The following is a 24,688-nucleotide window of genomic DNA, read 5'->3' as shown; positions in this document are numbered from 1 at the left end:
CTCACATCTTCAATCACAAGTTTGTTCTTTTCTTGGAAGTCACAAGATTACAAATAATTTGTTTACATAGAGGGACTGTAAAATAATTACAAGTTCTCTGAAACTGCTTGCCAGACTGGTTCCTAAAATCCCTCCTGGTGTCAGTTCAACACATTACACACCAGTGGGGCTGACTTCAGTACCTGATCAAAGTTCTGGTTCCTCTGGTCAAGCCTGAGTCTGGAGGGTACTACTTAAACAAATGTGCCTTCAAAGTAGTTCCCAGGACCCTCACCTTCTCCCATGATCATTAAGGAATTTAAGGGACTGTAGCTCTGTTTAGTATGCAGATAAGCCCTGCGTATAGTGAAATGACATGTAACCTCGTTTCCCATTTAGATGTGGGTTGCTGTGTCTGTGCAACAGGTTGGTTTTCCTCACCAGACATTCTCTACTGTGCAACAGGACAATCGATTACCCAGTTCCTCCCTTCCCAGACAGTCTGACACAGCGCTGCTCACATTGCTTCTGGCTTGCGTTTGACTTACAAATTTCATTTTTATGAGAACTTTACACTACTTGCTTCAGGCAGGTTTCATCGGACTTTCCATTAAGCCCTTCTTTGAAATTAGCAGAAATGTTTAGGCTCTAAGCTTGATTCATTTTTATCAGTTTTAGAAACACACGATACCACCCATCTAAATAAAAGCGCTATCAAAATAGGAATAATCTTATAGTGCTGGAAACTTACTTCCCTCTGAAAGTTAAACAATATTGAAATTTCAGCAGGATATTCAACATGGAGGTAACTCCTCAGGTTTCTATACTGCTTTGAAATTCGTTGTTTACCTGCTTTCATAGTTCCCCAAACACTTTTATGGAAAATACAGCCATGAAGCCTTTTATCGGGCCAAGGAAGAAAGGCAGACAGCTCCCTTCAGGGTGCTGCCCTAAGCTATTCTTAGGCTGTTTGCTATTACTGCCACTCTCCAAGGTATTTCTGAGGAACTTCATTAAGTTACTGCAACAATAAAGTCCTAGTCAAAGGAAAGACTAGGATTGCGTACTTAGCATTTCAATAAATACAGAAATAAAGACATCTGTCCCATGTAAACAGTTAAGGCTTATCACTTTTTCCAGATGAATTGTTTTGATTGGAGTACTTGTGCATAAAGCTTTTTTGGAGATGAAGTGTTTTATTGCACACAATTTGTGAGTGAAACCACCTAACGTACTCATTCTTCATTAAATTGCTTTGTGCACAATTAATAGATACTCTTTTAGGAGTCACAGTTTCATAAATGCTATTTTTAAGCATGGGTCATTTCTCAAAGTCACTTAATTTTGACAGCCTCTAAAGAAAAGCACTACCTTGGTTGTTTGTAAAGCCAACCAGGAAAATTTTAGCTGACATTCAAAAGCTGTCAAGAACAGTAAGCCTACAAGCATTTCCAGTTCTGCATTATGCAACCTGAATGTTACAAAGTTTTTGTAGATTTAAATTCAAAATAATTACACAATCTTCAAATTAGACAATATGCAATGCAAAGTACTCACCAGAGCAGTCAGCACAATAAAGTGATACTTAAAACAAGCAGGAGGGATTAAACAATAATGAGCACAGATAGGGGTTGGAAAAAAGATGTGGGGGGAAAAAAAAATGTTAGCAGTTCTCTTAAGAAACCACTGTCTTGTGAATTTAAAAGAAATACCACACTGTCAGCTGTAAGAAAGTCTGCCGCCTGTTCTAGGGCTCAGAAACTACTAGTTACATACCCTGGAAAGTTTTATACTGCAAGCTGATTTATCTTTAATGATTTCCCTTATAGGAGAGGGAGAAAAAAAAAACATCACACTGCTAAACCAGGGAAAATTCTTTTAAATTCCTCCACTGCGAGCTGTTTCACCTGTAACCACATAACAAGTGCAGGATGTAGCAATTACAGTAACTCCTTTTGTCTGAGATGGATGAAGCTCCAATAAAATAAATGCAATCAGATCTGTCTGTTCAGAAATAAGCTTTGGTGTTCCACATCCAATCTATTAAAAAAAAAAAAAAAAAAAAAAAAAAAAAGAAAAGATTATCCTCTTCAAGAATGGAGAATTAGGATAACTTGGTTGGGTTGCCATGTTAAGCCTTTTATAGCACTTACTACCCAGTGGTCATACTTTGGTTTTAGATTTACAGTTCCAAGTACTATTTCCCCCAGATTCTCATGGGGTATCACACAAACTTCTCAGCCTTCTCTCCTACTAGGAGTGTCCAACTGCTCATGAAGAACATGGCTGACCTTCCAAGAAAAAAAAATTATGATGATTACTCAGTGCTCTATCAAATCCTCAGTGCCACTCAGAGCAGGTTCTCCTGCTTGAGAGCTGTCCCAGTGATCGGGGGCCTGAAAGGGACCCAGGATCCTTTCCTGACACAATCTGGGCTTAGGGGCTACGTTAGCACAAGCCAATGAGAGTTTAAGTACTTGTACTACATCGTGCGCTGAAGTTTTGCAGCTGTTTTTTGTTTTTCTTTTACTTGGCTTTCAGGAGATCCTTTATCTCCTTTTTAAAGCACAGATTTACTGTAAAAATAGTTGGGCAACATTTAAGGATTAAGTGACAGAGCAACTACACTCCTAACAATTATGGTTAAACCATAGGTCTCAAACTGAGCTTCTGGAATTTAAATTAGGCTTACTCTGTGAAAGACAGACATGGAAGCAAAGACAGCACAGACTCACAAACTTAAGTAACTTCTGTTTTTCAATTTATGATTAGCCACTACAGGATCAGATGTTAACTCTTACATTGTCTGGTTCTTCTATGATCTCAGATTTGTATTTAAGTGATGTTAAATTGTACTTTTTAAAGCATCATAAACTTTATGCTTCTTTACGTAGCATGGCAATTAAGAGACCAAATCTACTACAAATAGCTTCAATAGCTGACTAACTGTGGGAAAGAACTCCCCACCACCAAAACAGATACCAGTGTTGTCATCAGCTTCCCAGACCAAAGGACATTCAACAGCATCAATTCAGGTCCCTGCCACATCATCTGAGGTTCTTCACAGTCTCTGCATTGAAAGTTACAGCTGGGTTTGACTGTTCGCGACTCCCATTTACTTCCTACACCAACTTTGTCTGTGAGAATCTATAATGTGATGGTCCCTGAAATATTTTTAATTACACAAACTCCACTTTTTAAATAAAAAGCTAGTTCAGAACATTTTCAGAGATAAATACTTCAAAATTAATATGGCATTATGTTATACCTAAACTTTTGCATATTATGGAAAGGAAAAATGGATTCTCATCAGTATTTAAGAATCTTACACAGAATTTTATACTATTCCATCCCCTTTGACTAGCAAATATATATATCTTATCTTTTATGCCTTAAATGCACCTTCAGGACTGCATCATCTAAGGGGTCAGAGGATTATTGTAGTAGTAAGAAGATAATTTTCAGGTAGCAAATTGAAGTTAGCTGTCATTTGGAGCATTTCTGTTTATACAAGTATTCTTTGCTGCCTGTTGTCAGTTATCATTCTGATACACTTAACATACCTTATATTTACAATTCTGTCACTTTCACGTGCCAGATTTTACCTAAGTAATAACTTATGCTTTAAAAGACTAATACTGTTAACAGGTGAAGCTAAATCTATATGTTACCTTGAATTCAAGATTTTTATTTTTTTTTTTTTTAAGTGTTCAGTGTTATTTTAGTCACTTATTTCTGTCTTAAGCTGTCACTTCCAACAAGTAAAAATAGGTTTTGTCCCATAAAATCTTTTTTCCCCCCCGAAGTTATCTCCCCTCCACTCCCCAGTTATGTGAGCTCTGTAATACTCCCTGAAGACCATAATCTTGATTATATTTAATAAAGTTAAGCAGAGAAGTCTCATTAACATTAAAAAAGATGTAACTTCCATGCCAAAACTACTACTTGAATTAGGAGGAAGGTAGGGGGAAGAAGAGGACTAAACCATATGAAAACAGCATGGATTCTAGGGCTTTAAGGACTTTAACAGAAAGACAGCAGTATTTGTTTAACTTAAAGATGAAAGATATTATCAAAGCCAAGTACAAGTTATGTATTCTACAGCATTCATCTGCCCACTCTTTTACTATGTTCTCTGTGAACAAGGGAAAAATAAGAGTCAGGGGAAAAAGGTTATACTCAGGAGTCTTTAGAAAACCACAGAGCTGTTGAGAAGCAGGCTGCTATTTTGTGAACTTTGAAGAATGAAATTTTCCACTGGAGTCAGGGAAGGAAGAATGGAAGATGGTTTCAAAATATTTTTAAAGAATGTTCTGGGTGGGTAGCAGAAGAACAATACAATTGCAATTAGCGATTGTATTTCTAAGAACACACTAAGCGTACCCAGAAGTTTCAAAAGCATTTTTAAAATATTCTGATAAAGATAACAGAACGAGCCACAGAAGAGGCTGGATTTTTATCTTAAATCAAATGCATTTTTGGTAAGCTTAGTGTCTAATATTCTGATTTTCTCAGACATGTTAAGTTAGTGACATGCTACAGAGTGTGATAAGTTATATAACCTGTATTTCTGAACATACTGAATGTCGATTACAGCTTTTTACCAGCCAAATAGCCTGTCTGCAAAGCTTGTGAAGCTTCCTATGTAACTAACCCTTTTACTGCAGCAGGCATATGGTAGCAACACAAGGGCTGTATTACTTCAACTGTTTATGGAAATATCTTGGCAATAAGAACATGCAAAATACCTTCAACCATCTGACCTAACCTTTCATGCCTCATGGTAATTTTGCTATTGAAACACTACTGGTAACAAAAAACCACTGCCATTTAAAGCTTTTGCAGTGCCTAACAATAGAGCTTTTAGGATGTTACTTTTGTTTTTATGGGAAACACACACCTGCTTTAGACGAAGGGGGAAAAGACTTATCGGAAAATAACTCCTGAAACCGTTTTGACTTCCTGAATATTCAAGGCCACAGCTTTTGTTTATAAATTTCTGCTTCAAATAACATTGCTAAAAACAAATACAGTTCATGCATTTCAGAAGACTGCTTCCCCTGTAGCTTTGGAAGTATGTAGCTTTCACTTTTTCTCAGCAGGGGAGATGAAAACTTCAACGTTGTACTCCAGTATTGATAAGAGCACAGTTTTTTATTTTGGCAGCTTCCCAAGGAAGAAACAAGAGACATAGTTGCATCTCAAGTAGTTAATTAGGGAACAATTTCTCCCCCAAACATCTCCTGTCAAGAATTAATGCACTTAATCTGCTATCGACTAGGTTACTAATATCGCTTTTAAAACTTGCTTGACATATACCAAAGAAACTCAAAATTTGTTTGAGGTTATTACACACCTCTCAGGAAAATGACCTTCTCCCACACTCGATTTCTCAAGTGGAAAGTATCTGACTCCCGATGCAAAGACTATCTATTCATGCCTAATAGGTGGGCTCTGTTTAGTGTCGTTAAATTATATGTTGTAACGAGGCGTGAACACATGGCTAACAGCATTTTTAACAGTCAGAAGTCACAATGATTTAACCTAGTCTCTGATCCGATTATTCTTTTGGTTATACAACCCCAGGCAAGAGTTATTCATACTTTCCACTGCCTGCAACAGCAGCTGTTTCACTATCACCCTGGAGCCTCAGGAAAATTCAAGCCCTTAATCACTATTTCCATTAGCCAACAGATCTTTGCTATCAGCTTGAAGTGATACGGCCGAAGTGCCAAGAAGTCTAACTACAGGAAATTGATTAAAAAACTATCCTGCAAAGAAGCAGCCACATACATCAGAAGTTGGACAAACACCACTAAATGGGTTCCCATTGATTCCTTCAAGCATACACAAGCCATGCACACAAGCTTTGCGCACATTCCTTCAAGTATGTACGTCCCCCTTGATGTGAGAATACTTCGCATCTTTAATAAGATCCCAATCTGCAGGATGTACATATTCTAATTCTTACCTCATCTTTTCTTTCTTTGCATGTTTCATTTCACCCTGCTCCCCAAACTGGGCAAACCAGTCTACCACATGCATATTCCCACTTTAGACAACAAGAAGCCTCAGCTTTCTGCAGCAATGGGCAACTCACTGCTGCAAAGCCACCAGTCCTGAACAAATTATCAAATTTCTCTCATAGATGGAAGTTGTTCATTAATACAATTCATAACAACAACTACACTTGCTGGGTTGCCCTCCTTTTCTTATTCTCACAGAATGGTTTGAGTTGGAAGGGACCTTAAAGATTGTTCCAACCCCCCTGCCATGGGCAGGGACACCTCCCACCAGACCAGGTTGCCCAGAGCCCCATCCAGCCTGGCCTTGAACACTTCCAGGGATGGGGCCTTGATAAATTATCTCACAAATGTCTTTTATTTAACCATATGGATTATGAACAGCTTCTTCACCTACAAAATCAGAAACAGGATAAAACCAATTTCTTATAACAATACAACTTGAGTCTACTGGCAGTTCACCAGCCCTGTTACATTAGCTTCCTATCTCTACAGAGAACGGAAACAGTACCTCTATGAAAGAAAAAAAGAACAATTTTCCATGCCTTTCAGCCAGTATTTGTTTGGAAAGCAGCCCAATCTTTAGAAGTACTTTGCATCCAGACAGTCCCTTGTTTTGAAAGCAAGTCCAAGCCTTCCCAGAAGCTTCCAGAATATTTTCTTTCATTGATGAAATAGAGAAGTGATTCTTTTACTTGCCTGTACAGCATTTAAAAAGGTATTTCTTGTCAAAGTCTGACTCTGTTCTAAGGATACCAAGATTATCATCATTAAGCATGTGATGCACATACACAAATAAATCCAGTGACCAAACAATACTTATCTCGCCATTATCTCTGCACAAAGCTAACATTCAATCCAGCGCAGCTATTTGCAGCTGAAATACAGGACGCACACCCATTACAGCATTAAGCTTTTATGATAGTTTCTATGTATACCTCAGGAGAGCTCTCTGCAGCTTCTCAATAGGCCAACTACAATGTAGCTTTCAAGACAGAAGTGCCAAAAGCACCTTAATTTTCTCCTTGCCAGTCTTCTGCCAAATGACTCAAGTTTATCCAGTCAAACACCCTTCAGCCACGCTGAATACAGATAGGAAAAAGTAATCACAGTACTCTTAACTCTGACTTCATTCTCTTAATAGGGCAGTTTGGTCACAGTTACCCCTCCTAAAACCACAGCTTCATCAGAACGATACATTGCCTCACTGTTTCTAGTGGCTTTTGTACTTCTGCAATATCTTTTGTACTTCAGGAACAAGAAGCAACTGAAATCCAACTCATGAGGTTTGCAATGTACTCAGCTCAGTAGCTAGGAGTATGTTCTCCTTCCAGGAAGTCTGCCAACATCAAAATAACTCCAGAAAAGAAAACCTCAAAAAAGGAAAAACAATTACCTGTGTCCGATCCAATTGTTAGCTTCTGAACTATCTAAGAATCTACAAAGTGAAGTTTATCTTAGACAATGAGAATATTTTTTAAAATAAATGAAATCCAGTGCACACACTAAGTATCAATAGCTCTGCTTTTATGAGTGGTACCAGTAATAAGTAACTCATGTAGTTAATAAAATAAGAAGAAAGCCCTCCTAGTTATCTCTGGCTGTAACAACTGCTTGCAGGAAGAGAAAGAAGGTGTAAGAGCAGGTAAATATCAATGTCTCACACTTAATCATTGCCACAGCAAGTCACAAACTTTGGGGATCAAGATATACCCTAATCACAGTGCTCAACGGCACCCATGAATCTGTAACACCCCTTTCTTAATATTAGGCTTCTGGCTTCCCTAACATACTAGGGTAATGAGATCCCCAGTTTAATTATGCATTACACACACACACACAAAGCTGTATTTGAGACCCCATTCCCAACTTCAGGTTCACTGAAGACAGCTGGATATTTCAGCTTCACTAATGTATTTCCAGCATATGTTCTACACTGGAAATATTCCACAGGGTGGCTCACTCCCACACCTCCCCTCTCTCATGGAAACAAGAAGCCTTTACCCTTCAAACTCCGGTTGTAGAATTTGATGGAGCCCACGTCTTCTTTTTTTTAAACAAGCCTGCAAATCCTTCAGGAATACCAAGTTACAATAACTAATACTGCATGAATGATCTCTATAGACTTAAAAAAAAAAAAAAAAATACAGTTTCCATTGGGGGTGGGGGCACATTCTGGCTATCTCAATGGAAAAACCTGTAACTAATTACAAAGCCATTCCTAGTTGCTTCAGGCCAGAGGTGTCTAGAAAGCTTCTGTCACAGACAAAGCGAAGTCCTTGTGCTCCTGACAAGAGTCTCAGCTGGGTCCATCTCTGAGGTACTACTATCATCAGTTGCATCAAGTCTTGAGGGGAGGAAAAAAAAAAAAAAAAAAAAAAAACAACGCAACAACCCAGAATCTCCACATCATGGTTTTCAGACTTGTGTTTCATCAATCTGAAGTCTCACTGAAAAATAGGACTTTTATATTTTTATAAAGTAATCCACAGAAAACATTAACAAGCTTCACAAACTGTTCTTTCACATTCAGTTTTACTTGACACATTGGTGTCAAACAGCTCATGGATTTTTTTTTTTTTTTTTTTTAAATCAGAAGATGCAGTAATGGCAACAATTTTTTTTTCCCCCCTCACTAACTTGAGCAGCATCTCCACGTAAAGCTTAAAGTATGGAAACACTCTTTACACCTGGTAGTGCTTAGAGCAAGAGTTAAAAATCAAACCAATCCCACCTGAAGCTACCTAGCATCCCAGCTGCCTGTTAGAACACAAATTTAAAAATATAAAAACAACGCATGCACATGAGGATCTACAATATTTTTTCACTATAATAAACAATACAACATTATTTCTATTATGTGCTATATATGAGTTTAACAGTGTACCTGTTTTCAAATATTTTACTCATTTTTTCATTTTCAGTTCTGACACTAACTTATGACCCTAAAAGACCAATATTAGACAAAAAATAGACATTTACAAACATTTTTAATCAGAATGTGACCAACTGAACAACCATTTTCACTGACAAACTACTGGAGGCCAAAGCTTTCTCTAGGACTGCTGTCAAAAAAAAAATCTTTTATTACCATTTTAAACCTATTTTGCATAGGACAGTTTGGCCATTACCAATTAACATAACCATTAATGCTTACACCAGCAAATATTATAATGTCAAGAGGTTTTTGTAGTGAGTTTTGAGTTTGCATCACATCTAAATTCTGTAGTTATTTTTACATGGGCACATCTGTGCTGGTATTTCTGGAGAACGGACCTTAATTTGTTCCTGAAAGACACAGATAACAAAGAACATAAGGAAATCTCCTCCACAGCATTTTAATGTACACTGGACTTGTTGGTATGACTAGAGCACAGTGATTTAAACCAGACAAAGCTCTTCCAAATTTCCATGAGATTCTCCAGGGAAATTAAAGCTTTTAAGCTTGTATCACAAATTTTTCCTAGTCTTTTTTAATGACCTGGGGTTAATGATTAGAGTATTAGATCATACAGGAATATTTTTTTCTTTATTACCTACAACACCTATGCTATTAATGGCCATTTTACAATATTTATTTTTTACTTTGCGAAAGTATTTTTAAGCTACTTAACAGCCATCTCAGGCAGCATTACTGAAACTGTTTCCATTTATAGCCAAACATACCAAATCTGAATGTTGCTTACCCTTATTTTCACCCTGTATGTATGACTTTCCTTAACATATTATATAAGCGACATACTTCCCATTCTTCAAGCAAACAGTGCAAATCCTTTTATATGTAGAAATAAAATGGATGATCTCTGTACTTTAAGGACTTAACTAGTACCAGGACTTTGGATGTAGAAGTAAGTATTTTATGCTTTCCACGTGACCTAGAAGACCTACAGAATGTTCCCAGTGTGATATAGAACTGAGACTGCTCCCAAATCCCTCCTCTCAAGACCATGACACAGAAAGCTGCAGCACAAGGGCTTTCTTGTTAGTAACTCACTTATGTTAAAAACTTTGACTTGTATTCACGTATGATGCACTCAGAGATGCCTTGAGGACAAAAACCTACAGAAATGAAAATAATTCTTCCTCCTCCTGTGAAATCACCCTTTCTGCTGTTTCATGGCTTTATCTGAACTTTCACAAGAAAGATAAGTATGGAAGGAAGCCACCCAAATTGCTGTTCAATGCCTCAAAGTCCAAGTCTATGAAAAAAGCAGTCAAGGACTGCTTGAGCAAACTTCTTTATGCTGTATAGTCTCTTCAGACCCTTCTATGCCAGCTGAAGATGAAGAGTACTCAGCTCAAAAGGTGATTTATTCAAATAGTCTTTGTGATGACAAAGAAAGCAACATCCCACATGAGCACTGGGAAGAGCAACTAGAAAACCTTCTCTGGGCTCACAGGCCAGAAAAAGCTACTCAAGTGGGAAGACCGAAGACATCAGCCTTAAACGAAACAGACACACTGAATATTCCACTTCTTCATGACTGTTGCTAAAGTTTCCATACAGACCATGCATTTAGTATAAAATGGTCATATTATGAATAAAGTATGCCAGCTTTTTAGACACAGTTTTTCCAAAGACCCTCAGGAGCTGTGGAGGTGAGACATCCCAATGACTCTCAGGAGTTCACGTTTGTCCTCAGATGCCAAGATATGAACAAGTTCTGCCTATGCACTTAGCTGACTGGATGCATCCCAGAAGCCATAAAACTGCACTAGCATGGTATTATGCTCCACTGTAACATCAGAAATTATTACGTCAGCCATAGCACTACAGTTATATGGTCTCCAGACTGCAAGTCACTCAAAAGTCTGCCTTAACCTGTTAACAGCTGCAGAAGGAACCTCTATCATCTCAACATACAACAACTAAATAACTTTGAAAATTTAATTTTACTGCAAGAATTTTCATACTGGAAGGTTGTTTTTTTTTTTTTTTTTTTTTTTTTTTTTTTAAAAACCATCCTTAGCCATTTCACTGTTCAATGTAAAAACAGGCCATTGGGATAGGATTTTGAACAACAATCTTAACCCTCAGCTTTTTGTGGAAAGCAACAAAATAGATTTATAAACATTGTCACAAAAGTGATTTGAGGAAAAGCACCAGCACAGGAAGAATGAAAGACTTCAAAAACACACACAGAAAAGTACGGATTTCATACAGTTCCCATTAAGGGAACATTTCACCAAAACCAGTGCTGTAGTCACAAAAATATAAGCTTTTTTTTTTTTTTTTTTTTAAAATGTGACCTAAGAGGATTGACAAACTTTAAGTAAAAGGATTAATGAGGCATGTGACTGAGACAGGAAGAGATTACCAGAAAACCCAAGCACTATTCTGTAAGGAAGGTTTTGTGAATACTCCTGAGAAATTTGACCAACTTCCTGTAAAGCAGAAGTAATTCTTTAAGTATTTAATACAAAATACATTCAACATCTCATGATTATTTCAGTAGGCTGAAAGTCAATTAAAAGTTTCCAGAGGCATGGCTCATTTAACAATGAGTTTATTTTCAGATCAATTCACAAACAAGTTTTTCCATATTAAACCTATACAAAGCTAAAGGAAGACTAGACTTTTAAGGCTATGATAATCATTAACAAGATGCAATATATCTGCCATTGCTGCTTTTACTCTTGGTTATACTACCGCAGAGAATTCTGACCTTTTCAGGCCTTATCTTCAAACACAACTATGATTTATTTAAAATAATCAGGCGCTGTTTCACAGCCAGTTCTACCCGTGCTCACCACTGGAGGTTACATGAGGACTCAGATGTGCTCTCCTAGGGTAGCAGGAGACCAGCTCCCTCCTACTAATGCACTGGAAAGCAATCAAGCTAAGTTCCTTTAAAAAAAATTCAGCTTTCAGGGAAGTTTTCTCTAGCAAGCTCTGGAGAAAAACTATTATTGCGATTTAACAGCCTGTTATCTATGAATGCGGGTTTTCCATTAATTAAGGGAAACCTGCTACATTCGTTACTTAGCAATAACTTGGGAGATTTAGTAGACTAAGGCAATTATAGGTACCTTAAAGTAATGCAAGGAGTTCAACCCGCCCTAAGGAAAACAGCTGTATCCAAAGTCTGTCCCTGCCCCATTAAAAATGCCACAATACAACCCACCAAAACTAGTTCCTCAGTAGCCCAAAGCTGAGTTCTTTCTAGAAACTTTACATTCCTCTTTTAATCCCCTCAAATTAAATGAGTGATACTTGTCTACAATTAAACTGAAATGGAAACCTGACAGTGCAGACCCAGGTAACCTACTTAGCAAGAGACTACTGGGGCATAAATGAAGTTATTTAGCCCCCCGGTGGCCGTGCACTGAAGTTTAAAATCATCAGTGAAGTATGCCACATCCCTCCAGGATTACAAGACACAAGCAAGCTATTACCTTCTGCACTTGCTATTTCTCAGTGGAAGTCCTATTAAAACACCCAAGTGTCCTCCACTGACACACACACAAAAAAAAAAAAAAAAGACAAAAAAATTGAATACCAGCTGAGGAAGATGGAAATGGGAAAATTAAAAAAAATGCTTGCTCTGGTAATTAGCTACTGACACTTTTAAATGAGTACACAGGCTCATTTTAAAATCAGTAATAGTACAGTTACAGCAGATCAAACTCATCTACATATTGCATGAATAAATATCACTTTAAGAAAAAATACAATTGCTCAAGCATAAAGTCAATATTAGGACTGCTAAAAAGCCAAGGGAAGGAGTACAAGACACTTCAGGAAGTCAGAATAGAATTTGTTTCCGAGGTAATTAGCCAACCTGAAGATCAGATGAAGTGTTTTTACTTCAGATCATTTACCATACACATCTGTGAAGGCAGAGGTAAGGGGATACAGTCTATAGGAATTTCTTCAACTGGGAGTTAGAAAAAGCCTGAGAGTACGTATTTCAGCATTCTAGGGAAGATTTTGGAAGTGATACTTAAATACCTCATCGATGGCTTTCCAAAAAGTCAGATTGTTTCTTCTCTGCTGTATTCACATAAGAAAGAATCACTTACTAGTACTATTACCTTACCTGAGAAGATGGTATATTTTAAAAGAGATTTATATCAAAACCAATAAAAAAACAAAATCAGATTTCAACTGAAAAAAAAAGAAAGAGCAAAGCCAAAGACATACAACCAACATTTCCAAGTCTTAAAATCCTGTACTTCCACCTTTGTCGTGCCACTCTTATCATTTAAAAAAAAAAAAAAAAATTTCACTGTTGAGTGTTTATTTCAATACTTTTCTGACCAGAGGAACTGTGAAACTTCAACATGGCAAGAACACCAAAAGAGAAAACCCACAAATATAAATAAAATACCCTAGCCCATTGACGCATTCTGAGAGCAAATCACTGATTTTAGGGAACCTGCTCCAAGCATTCTAACTTCTAAAAACATCTCTGCCTGAACAGTTTGGTGGCAACTGTAATTTAAGGAAATGCTGTAGCCACAGCCCTACCTCACCCCTAGCTGAGGAGGAAGGAGTTTGACACAAGCAGGAATCACTGACTAGGGAGGGCAAAATGGAAATAGTTGGCAGCCGTCTCCTATCTCACCTTTGATTGGATCAGCCCTCCTCAAATAGGGCAATCCAGGATTACAAAGGGGCCTACCAAAGAGAAGAGGAAACTCAACTCTGCAGAAAAGGTATTTTAAGACTGTTGTATACACCTTATTTCTTACCTTTTTACTCTCAAAAACACACTCAACTCATCAAAAGTAATAGATTATTTATAAAAATAATATGTCTATATTTTGCTATATTTTACAATACCTTTACTCATTCCTTTATGACAGAATAAATTAAATGCAATTGCTTGCAAGTCCTTTAAGAGCAAATTTGACTTTTCTGTAAACTGAGTTTTCTTAAAAGTAGCTCCTTAAGTATAGTATGGTTATCATCTTATAATTTGTTGCAGATACTAAATCAAAATCACCTTCATTTTCTTGGGTACCAGAATTACTAACTCCTAATGTAAAACTGGATGCATGCACACAAGGTGCATTTTAATACAACCTTACTCTTTTCATATTAACTAACAGCAGCACAATGAATCCACCTTTCACCAATCCAAGCAGACCAGGATCCCAGCCTTAGTGCCTCATGTCACCTCTTCTCTTCAGTGAATCACTTCAGTGGCAGAGGTCCAGTTTGCAAGAGAGAACTGTTCTTTAATCTATTAGAAGTCTGTGTACACCTACCAACTGCCTCAAAGTTCTTTATAAAACTTCCAGAAAGATTCCTCTTCCCTGTTGGGCACAAACACCATATTAATTCAGGTTCAAAATAAAATTAAATCCCTAACGCAGAGAAGAATTAAGAGCAACAGCTATGCTGCAGTAACTATGCATACTGTCATCCCTGTTTAAGGCAAGACAGTTTATTTACACCAAGACGATTAATTAAAACAATAGGAAATAAACTTGCAATTAATCTGCATTCCTACCTGCTGCAACTCTTGGCAAGGAAAAAATAAGTAGAATGAATAAGAAAAAAAAGATTGTCATTTCAGTAATGCATAAGACTTGGTTCTGATCTAAGCTTAGTATGTGGAGACTGAGAGCCTTTGGAATTAAAACGGAAAGACGGAAAAATGGCTTAAGTGTTTAGACACTTCCCAATCTTCTGTGTAATCGTGCATTTATGTATGTGCATATGTGTTTTCAAAATACACCCTTTCAGGTTATAGAATTCACCTACGAAAAATACTATTACCACCAGCAACTGAAGATACTGGAACTGATTACGTTTTGCTAAGTACATTTGGAGTGAACTTGAATTAGAGAGGGTAAATCCCTGTGAAGGTGCCATTCCCTTCCTAGCAGCAGGTGCCCTGCGTGATACAGGATTACACTGCTGTTAAAAGTTACATAATTTTAGAAAGTAATAGAGATGGTGCAGCTATATTGTACTCCAACCTCCAGCTCATTTTTAATGCATTGCAACTGTTCGTAGCCTTCAGCTGTCGGACCTCTGCTGTATCTACTCTAAATTGTTTTTCACAGAGACAGCCAATTATTGTAATAGGATTTTAAACCAGTACGCTTATTGCCTAATTTTTCAAGTAGGTTTCATTTTGAATTTTTTTAAGAAATGAGCGTCTCTTTCAGTATCAAAGGAAGTAGGAGCTTGATGGCAAAAAGGAGTGTAAAAATAAGAGAGAGAAATGCTGGCTTCACTCATTCTTTAATTCTGGGCAGCGGTGCCACAGGTAAGGGGAGCCAAGCTCGATTTGAATTCAAGTTCCATCAGGAAAGCCAGGGACGAGGTGAGCAGCAATCCTGAAGCGTTTACATCAATTTATTAGACCTGGATGTCTCAGGCAGCGTGTGACATCCCTCCGACACCTGCTGTCACCCTGCCCTGCCCTGTCAGAGCGGCGTGCAGCCCTTTTAAGCCCAGCCGGGCACCACAGCCCCACTCAGCTGCCCAGCCGCTCCCTCCCCTTGCCCTCAGGGCAGCCCCACGCCCCTCGGGCTGCCTCCCCCGTCCCTCCCCGCTCCCCCCCGGGGCGGCGCGGCCCTCACCCGGCACGGCCCCTCCTGGAAGACGCGCGGGTCGAGGTTGCAGGCGATGGTGGCGGTGGGCAGGTCCGCCAGCGCCTCCGCCTCCATCGCGCCGTCCACCAAGCTCCAGGCCGCCTCGGCCGGCAGCGCCTCCTCTTCCTCCTCCTCCTCCTCCTCTTCGTCTCCTTCCCGGGGCGACGGCTCCGCTGAGCCCCTCCCGCCGCCACCGCTGCCGCTCTCCATGGCCGGCGGCGAGCGGAGCCCCCGCTGCGGGGCGGAGCGCGGCTGAGGCGGCGGCCGTTGGTCCCCCCCCCGCGGCCGTTTAACCGTCGCCTTCCTGCCCCCCCCGCCCCGCGCGCAAGCCCTATAGGCGGCGGGTGCTGCCGCAACAGGTGGCCCGCGGCAGCGCGGCGCTGCCCGGCGCCATCTTGAGTGAGGGCAGCGCCGCCCTGAGGGGCGTTAAATGGGAATAAAAAAGGGGTGGTTTAGGAAGACACCGCTCAGTGCCTCGTGTTTCTCTTGTCTGTCCCCAGAACTGCCTGATGTAGCTCTTGATGTTCTGCAAAGGGTTTCATGGTGCTGCAGAGTCAAGGGGAATAAAAAGCCTGTTGGGAGAGTTGTGTCGTGTGGTGTTTTTGTCGCTTCTCCCTTATCTTGGACCTGAAGGAGGCATATTCTTAAAGCCTTTCTTTTTTTTTTTTCCTAGTGATGAAAGTCTATAAGGGACAGCTGCACCTTTCTTAGCTAAGCTCAAGGAGCTGCTCGTGTCAGACATTCTGCAGATGCCAAAAGCTTAACTATTTGTGCTGAGCTGCTTAGTCCAATGTAACCAACCTAGACAAACACTTTTCTTACATACATGTATATGCAGCAACGCATTTTAGTGTAAGACCTTAGAGTGAACTTCATATGACATGCTTTTTTTTTTTTTTATATATATATATGAAGTTACTGTGATATTCATGTATCAACCCCAAATATCCTATCCTTGTAGAAGAGTAGCACAGAAGAGTTAAAGGTAATAAGGAGTGAAAAGATGTTGGATGATAGCTGGCAAAATTTTAACTCAATCTTCGACCTCCACAGGGCTGAGTAAGAAAGCAGGAGGTCTGAAAGTGGGAAGTGCAATCCCTCCAAAAGCTGTTTTCTCACCAAGACCAAAAGAGGGCTACCACAAGAACACCACTTTTAGCAAGCTGAGGTGCTAATCCTATTCTCATGTTCAATTTCCAAGAAACTTCTCACAGACGTGAGTGAGGAGGCACCTGTCATTTATATTACATCTCAGTCCCAGGACTTAGAAAGCAGTATGTCATCACACACTGATCTTGTCAGCAGGCGTCATCTATCCAGAGGCTCAAAAAAACCTGTTTCAATTCAGAATGTCTGGTGTTCTAGACTGCAATTTAAACTATATCTTTGTAGATAACATGTGTTAGCATGCACTTGGAAAAAAATTACTGTGATCTTACAGTGATTTTAATGAGATCTTGCAGGATACAACAAGGCAAAAAATACCAGGCAAAGAGATACTCATTTGCCTTCTCCCTCCCTCCTACATTTTTTTTTTTCAGACTCTGTAATCTGTCTGTTGTAATCCATTCAAGCCTTTCTCAGAGAGAGACACATCTTACGTACAGCATATTTTCGTGACTGGTTGCTCTAAGTCATGTAAGTCTGTTTATATTTTCACAAACATCCAAACAAATGGTATCTTATAGAAAAGTTCACGTATATGAACTTGCTGAAACATTTTAGAGCTAACATTTCAACCTTTAGATAAGCTAATATAATTTTAAATCTTATTCTATGCTCTCAGATTTGCTTCCTGATGTGAGTAGTGATAGCTTCTCAAAGGAGCAAGTATCTGCACTCTCTGTTTCAAGAGTCCTAGCCCTCTACAGAAACCTCATCTGAGGAACCTGAACAAAAATCTTCTGTTATAAGTATTTAAAAGCTCTCACAGAAGAAGCAAAACCTGCCAGCAACAAATTCCTGTGATTGCCGCTTGCCATTTTACTGTTATGAAAGCCATTCAAAATCCTAAAACTGGCCACTACTGGTCTAATGGCATAAACCACCACCAGCTGGTAATTGCAACCAGGTGTCAGATTTGTGGATGAAAATAAGTCATTAATTATATTTGTATCATAATAACACCCAAAGCTCAACTGAGATCACTATCACGTTGTTCCAAGCACTGCAGTCTGAGGACCTATCTGCCCAAAGAGATGAAAAGTTCAGGCAGACAATTCAGAGAAAGCAAGCATTGCTGGCATTCTAGAAATACAGCAAACACCAATATGAAGTGACCACCACCACCGCCCAGGCATTGTGAACCCCACCGCCAGTTGTGAACTTCAGAAGAAAAATTAAACCTCACTCTCCCTAATCCTAATGTTTAATGATGGATTCCTCCCCTCTTTCTGTTAGGTGTGAAGAGAATGCAATATATGCTTTTGACTAAAAGATTTGGTAAGCCAAGAGAAATGAGATCTTAACCACAATGCTCAATCCTGAGAATGGAGCACATATTTAATGTGACTGACAGTGATTAACAGTAGTGATTTCTTTACATACAGGAAAAAAAAAAAAAAAAAAAAAAAAAAAAAAAAAGGTTCCTGGAACAAATCACTAAATATCACTAAATATACACTTGAACAGTGCTGTTCAGGTGTTTTAAACAACGCACACTACCATCTAGTGGTAGAAAGAGAGGCACAAAACATCTCAAAAGGGCTATTTTTATTACATGTATCTGCATAATGAAATCCTCACTTCTCAAGTGAACAGAAGTTATCTAACCAGCATGAAAAAAAAAGAAAAAAGAAAATATAGAGAATGTTCGAAGAAGGACTGAACATGCGGCTTGTGGGTGACTTTACTTCCTGAAAACTAATGCAAACTACTGGCTTGTTTAATATTCCGCAGAGCAGATTTTCAGTGCACCTATTGAGCAGCTGCATATAGACAGGTGTAGTTAGCAGTTTAAACACATGGTATTGGTGTCAGTGACAGTACATTGGAAGACTTAGATTTATTTTTCCTGGATAGAAGCCTATTCACAACATGATACTGCAATCATTCATTGGCTGTAGACTTTAAAAATGGTATGCATGTCTAATATATGCATATATATTCAACATTAATTTTGGCTATCAATAACACAGTTTTATTTTCATTAAAATGTTTTTTATTACTCCCATATACTGCAAGTATCCTGAAAGTAAAAGCCAGTATCCTCAATTTCTTGCTTATATTGACGTTAAAAAACTTGTACTACCAGCTATTTGCTCATGTTTGTTTTTGAAAATCTTGACTTCTTAAACCTTGTCCAAATAACCCCCTAGATTTACAAAAATAAATGTCCAATGTGTCTAGAGACTTCAAAGCGCAAATCAACCCAGTCATCCTGATTGAATATAAAACATGGTCAAAAGAACCTGATCCATATTTGCAATTTGCCCACAGTCAAGGATGACACACCAGTGTATGGTATTTATATATTTACTTAATTTCCCTTGTTAGATCATATGAACTTCATAAAAGCCCAACTGATCCAACAACACTGACTTGTGGGGGTCTTCTTTATCAGTGAGGTTGGAGGAAGGGGTTCTCAATCCCTCATACCTGAGGTGTACCCGTCACTTTTCAGTCCGTTTGATCCAAATCCAGTTCGTTTGTCAGAAGGGAAATGCCCATCACTGCTTCCTCCCCACAGCTAGAAGGATCTTACACTCATTGGCAGCTCCTTCACAAACTGCTCCATGAGCTTTACCTCCCGCATTTCCTGCAGCCCTCTTGGAGCCCATGTTCTTTAGGAGGTTTTGCTAAAATCCACCTCAGTGAAGTCTCCAATTTACTTCTTTCAAGCGCTCGTTATCTGCTGAGCAGCCCCTCTCAGTTACTTTCTTATATATAGACATGTTCCCCTTCAAACAGCCTCCCACAGACAGAGTGAGATCTGAGCCTCGTTAAAGCAAGCCAGTTATGTTAAAGTGAACATATAAAGCACACAAACCCTCACTGCTTTTGCTTTAAGTTCAGCTTGAGCAAACCATATGCCCCAAGGAGAAAGTAGATGTAAAGAAAGTTCCCTTATATAACAATTTGTTCTGATGTTAAATGCTGTTGGAGGTATGTTTAATTTCTAGCTTAAACTTGCCTGATTCTCCCTTATAACCACTTGTTCTTGCTGTTTTTCCTTGCTGTAATAAAAACCTCTCCCAGTACTTGGTGTTTTATATTGGAGTCCCTCCTCACTATTCTTCTTGCTCAGCTAAGCAGATCCAGCCCTGCAAATCTCTCAGGAGGTAGAACTCCTTTTGGGGTTGCCGAAGGGGTTTCACGCCTGGTCCGTGGTGCTCCTCAGCGTGCTCCCTTTCCTTCCCTTGACTTGGGAAAGGATCCCCTTTTCCAGAGCATCAGGCCATGAGGGTCTGGATGCCATCAGTGCTGCTTGCAAAGCTCCTGACACTACCATGCAGTGTCTGAATCTGGCTCTTGTAGCAAAATATCTTTAACAACACAACCTAGGGAGTTATTTCTGACAGTACGTTAGTTCACTGCATTCACCAGTAACTTTTAAGCACCAAAGGAGCTAACAACACACCATCCATTTTCATTTTTTCTTCTTTAACTTGTGCAGACTGATCTTCTTCAGGTTGAAACCACAGTGGTGAGAATGAGAAAGCAGGGCCACAGCCTCCCTGTCCCACATTGTGTAATGTTTTTTATAGAACACTGTGTAATGTTATTTTAATGTTTTTATTTTCCTTCTGCCTGAAAGAGAAGCAGAATCAGCTGGAGTGTTTTTCAGTCCCACTAGTGTTTGAAAGAGTAGGAATTGTCCCAGGGCAGAGAAAAAAACATACAAATAAAGTGTCATTAAATAAGATAAATGAAGTGAACCTAAGGCTTCTTTACCTTGATGTTGGGGGGAGGCTACGAACAAATCCGCAGTGCAGGAGGTAAGGCTTGTTAGGGAGCCTTTGAAGCCGTAGGTAATGCAAAGCACATTCAACTGATTCAGATCAGTTGCTTTGTTAAATGTCTATCAGCACGATCTCTTCTCTTTCACACATATCTCCCTCTTCTCCCCTGGTTCGTTATGCTCCCTTCCTGCCACCCTTCCTCGGTGAGACAGTGAGGTGCCTGGATTTGCACCGTGCCTGGCACAGATCAACTCCCAAGGTCGCTGCCACCTTTGGGTGTGCCCCAGATCTAACAATGGTGTGCTCTTCGTTATACTATCGCAGCAGGTTACCCTGTACCTCTTACTGATTTTTGAACTGTGCTCCAGTAAGTCGACTCCCAAATTAGGTAGAAAAGAGCAATACATTGTAGAGGTAAATGAGCCATTTATTTCAGGAGCAATTGGTAATAAGAAGCCTGGTTACTGATTTACAGCAGAGCTCGGTTACAAGTGCTGTAGAACAAATGGGTTTTGTGGGGAAGCACTTCTGAAAAGGAACAATAAATACAATACAATAACAACAAAACTTGTATCAAATATTTTAGCAGAAAGAGTGAGGTTTGGTCCCTGATTTGGGGAAAACAAGAAAAAGAAAAAGAAAAAAAGAAAAAGAAGAGAATGATTGTGGCAAAACTACTGCATGCAAATAAAATGGATATTAGTTAAAAATGGACTGGGACTCATACAGAGCAAACTGTGTGTAATTCTGCCCCAAGGCAGATTGTGCATGTCTTTTTCTATGATTTTCTACCCTTTATTATGGCTTTTAGGGGATTAAATGCCCAAACCAGCTTCACTAAACATTCCTTTAAAATAAATAAATAAATAATAATAATTAAAAAGCTGCATAGATGTCATGGGAATTCCACTTTGGAATGAAGCAGAAGAAAAATAAGACCTCTGGAGATCACCTGTTCTTCTCACTACAAGGTTGCAAAAGCAAAAAAAATCTTTCCTGATTATATGAAAAAATATTTTCAAGGCTATCAGAGTGCATAAAAACGTTTCTGAAAATTCTGCTGAAGTGAAAGCTATACGTTAATTTGTAGAGAGCTACATATAGATGAGATGTGTTTTTCTAATGAATAGAGTAATTTAACAGTAAGTGTAACAGTCAATGTGCAATTACTGTTCACTAATCATGATAAGTGTCTCTCTCAATTGCACATGTAACTTACTTTTATATCAGCTTGGTATTTTGTAATATTCTGTTTTATTCGCAAATCTATAAATACTCTAAAACCTATTATTATTAAAAAAAAAAAAATCTCAGATTTGCAAAGAAGGAACCCATTAAAGGCCAAATGCAAGTGGAAATTGTACAGAATGTGATCCTATTTTACATGGGGAAAAAAGCTGCTAAGAGCCATAAAAGGTTAACTGAAATTTAAAACACAAGAAAGAGTATGAAAAGATCAAATGAATCATGATTAGGGATTACATTCTAAGAAATTATTCCAAGACACTTTGGTCATAATAAAAAAGGAAACTATAGAATAAGTAACAGGTTAATGTAATACGAATGAAAGTAGTAGAAAGGTCAAGAAATTCTAGATAGGTTATTAATAGTGAAGGAGGACTTTAGAAGAAACTTTGAGTTAAGTGTTCTGATGGATCTGGTTAGGGCTTCATATACCATTTCATAAAGCAGGACAGTGTGAGAAAAGTAACATTTATAACAGAAACCTTAGGAACACCACATGTAGTTTATTCATGTTCAGTTCATCACTTTGGAAAACTCACACCCCAAATCCAGTGCCACAGTCAGTGCGTCAGAAAACAGAAGGAGGAACGATGCGGGTGACAATAATGAAATCACAGTTACTTAATAAGACCCAGATCCTCACAAAGACTCTTAGCTTTAAACATTTCTCTAATCCTATTGAATCACGTGCAAATCGTGACGGTCCTTTAAATAGTGGTGTGTGCATGCCCTAAGTAATGGCACATGAGGCCGGGCATGGCCATGGCTGAAAGGCATTTGGAAGTGAGGAGGGAGAAGGAGTTCAGTGAAATAAGTTTGCCTGGGGTTTCCCAAACAAAACATGGGCAGAGGCCCCACGTAGCCCAGAATGAGAGCAGGTCCAGGGTTTGCTCAAGGCATGCTGTCAGCAGCAAGGTGAGGGTTCAGCTGGCCTCGCTGCTTGTTTTGTGGCAATATTAGCAGCAGGCTGCCTCTGCCCCTGCATGTAGGCTGTCCCCCCTGCACGTATAAATACCCAGCTCCTTCCCCAGCAGGCTGTGGGTAAGCAGCTGGGGAGGGAGCCGATCGCCCCTAAGCAGCTTAGGGCCGGGAAGCTCAGAGCATGCAGATGGCATTCCCCCAGCACACACCATGCCGCTGCCATTTCCAGAGAGGTGTCTCCCACTCTGAATTTTGCTGGGGCAGACGGAGCAGCCTGCTGAGCACAAAGCAGCAGAGAGCTCCATCGGCTTCTGGACAGAAGTTTAAGGAACCAGTGTCAGAAAGAACAGAGAGACATAAATGGATTTTGAAAGTGCTAAAAATCATCGTCTTCCAACACCATTTTTAACACCCCATTTCTGAACTCACCTGTATTTCCCACCGAGTGCAGTGCAACATTGGTTACTCAGCATCTGGCAGAAATGAGCAGAATCCAAATCCTCTGTGCAGACAGGTTTTGCCCTGGGGATGCACATCTTCCCTTGTGAAACGTGGTACATGTGGACGAGCCCACCCAGCAAAACAGCACAATGCCAGCCAGAGCCAGCAGTGAAAACAGGCAGAGCAGGCTGCTGTGTGAGCAAAAACGCCTTGCTGGCTCCGTTACCCCAGTTCTCTGCTCATTGTGTTAGGGTGAACCATTAAATATTTGGCTGTTGTGTATTTGGCAGCTCCCTTGTAATGCAAAAGGCATTTTTTTCCCTTTAGGCTGCAAAACAGTAACCTGGATCCGCAACTCACTGTACATTCAGGGAAGGAGAGGAAGTGACAATAATCAAGCAAGTAGAGCCTAATTGATAACCCCCAGGGATGCAACGTGTTCACCAACAGGCTGTAAAGGGATCTTGGTGCTGTCCACTAATGTCTGACATATGCGATATTTAATTGCCTGCACTCAGCTTTTAGGCGAAGAAGGTGTGCAGTAATCCTTGCTGGAGCTGAACCGAGAAAATAATATTTATTAGCTGGGGGCCTGTTTTAGAAACAGATGGGACATAAAGAGCTTGAAGACAGCGTAAAGGAGTGTGAAGCGGGGGAGATTAATTGTTAAGTAATTGTTGAGTAATTGAGAGGGGAAGTGTTGGATGCATAGAGCACAGGGCAACAGAGATCTGAAGCTCCGGGGCTTCGCTGGGACAGAGCTAATTTTCATGGCATATTTCCAAAAGTGTCACCTGGCTGCCTCTTCTCTGAGCTATGCCCACCTCATCCCTCTTTACCCTGTCCCCCGACTCTTCCTATTTTGTCTCTCTTGCTGGCACATGGAAGTCATGGCATAAGCAGAGCAGGCAGCAGCAAGCAACTCCTGAGGCAGGAATTATCACTGACAGATTTTTTTTTTATTTATTTTTGCTGCCATTGAAATCCTTATTTTATTTTGCATTTAGAGCCACAGAGCAGGTGATGGACAAAACCAGAGGACTGGTGTTGTCCAGGGATTGAGTACTGGGGAGAGACAGTCACTGCTCACGTATCTCCATCAGACAGCATGATGATGCAAGTCCCATGTCAGGCTCATACCTTAACGAAAACTGAAACTGAGACCAGCAGAGGGATTTGGAGAAGAGATGCAGATCCAGGCACGGGATTATCTGGGTAGCGATAGAGATGACTGAGATGTGTCAGTCTCTGTTCATGTCAGGGAAGTGAAATAATTGCCTTATTACGGGTCCAGCTGCAAGACGCCCATTGCCAAAGGCCAGGCTTTCATTCCAAAATGCCCAAACCTCCAAGAAGCACCCCCTCCGATCGCGGCTGCCCAGCAAGCCAGTCTGTATCTCCCCATTCTTTTGCCTGGCTGGGAAATCGCCTCTGGGCCGGCATAGCTTCTATGTAAAGCAGCTGCAGGAGTATTTATTCATTTACCTGCTTGCTTATTTTTATCAGAGCAAGCATTTATTTGACTGAATTATTTATTTCACAGCGTTGCCCACCTCCTGTCGGCTGCATCTTCTGCGTGCCGACTCCAAAATCCCGCCTTCAGCCCCACGCCGTGGTTTTGGATAC

General features: G+C 39.8%; 1 protein-coding gene across 1 annotated transcript in view; it reads right to left on the bottom strand.

The window, feature by feature from the left end:
• The window catches only part of RCAN1 (regulator of calcineurin 1), a 46,976-nt gene extending 31,169 nt beyond the window's left edge, over positions 1–15,807 (bottom strand). The window contains exon 1 of the mRNA XM_082751854.1: positions 15,543–15,807. Within this exon, the coding sequence (XP_082607980.1) occupies positions 15,543–15,764 (222 nt within the window). The 5' untranslated portion in view covers positions 15,765–15,807. The remainder of the gene's footprint in view (positions 1–15,542) is intronic.
• Between the last annotated feature and the right edge of the window lie 8,881 nt (positions 15,808–24,688).

Source organism: Aythya marila (genome assembly GCF_965140915.1).
Source record: "Aythya marila genome assembly, chromosome: 1".
Classification (NCBI taxonomy): domain Eukaryota; kingdom Metazoa; phylum Chordata; class Aves; order Anseriformes; family Anatidae; genus Aythya; species Aythya marila.
This window is presented reverse-complemented; position numbering and strand designations above follow the sequence as displayed.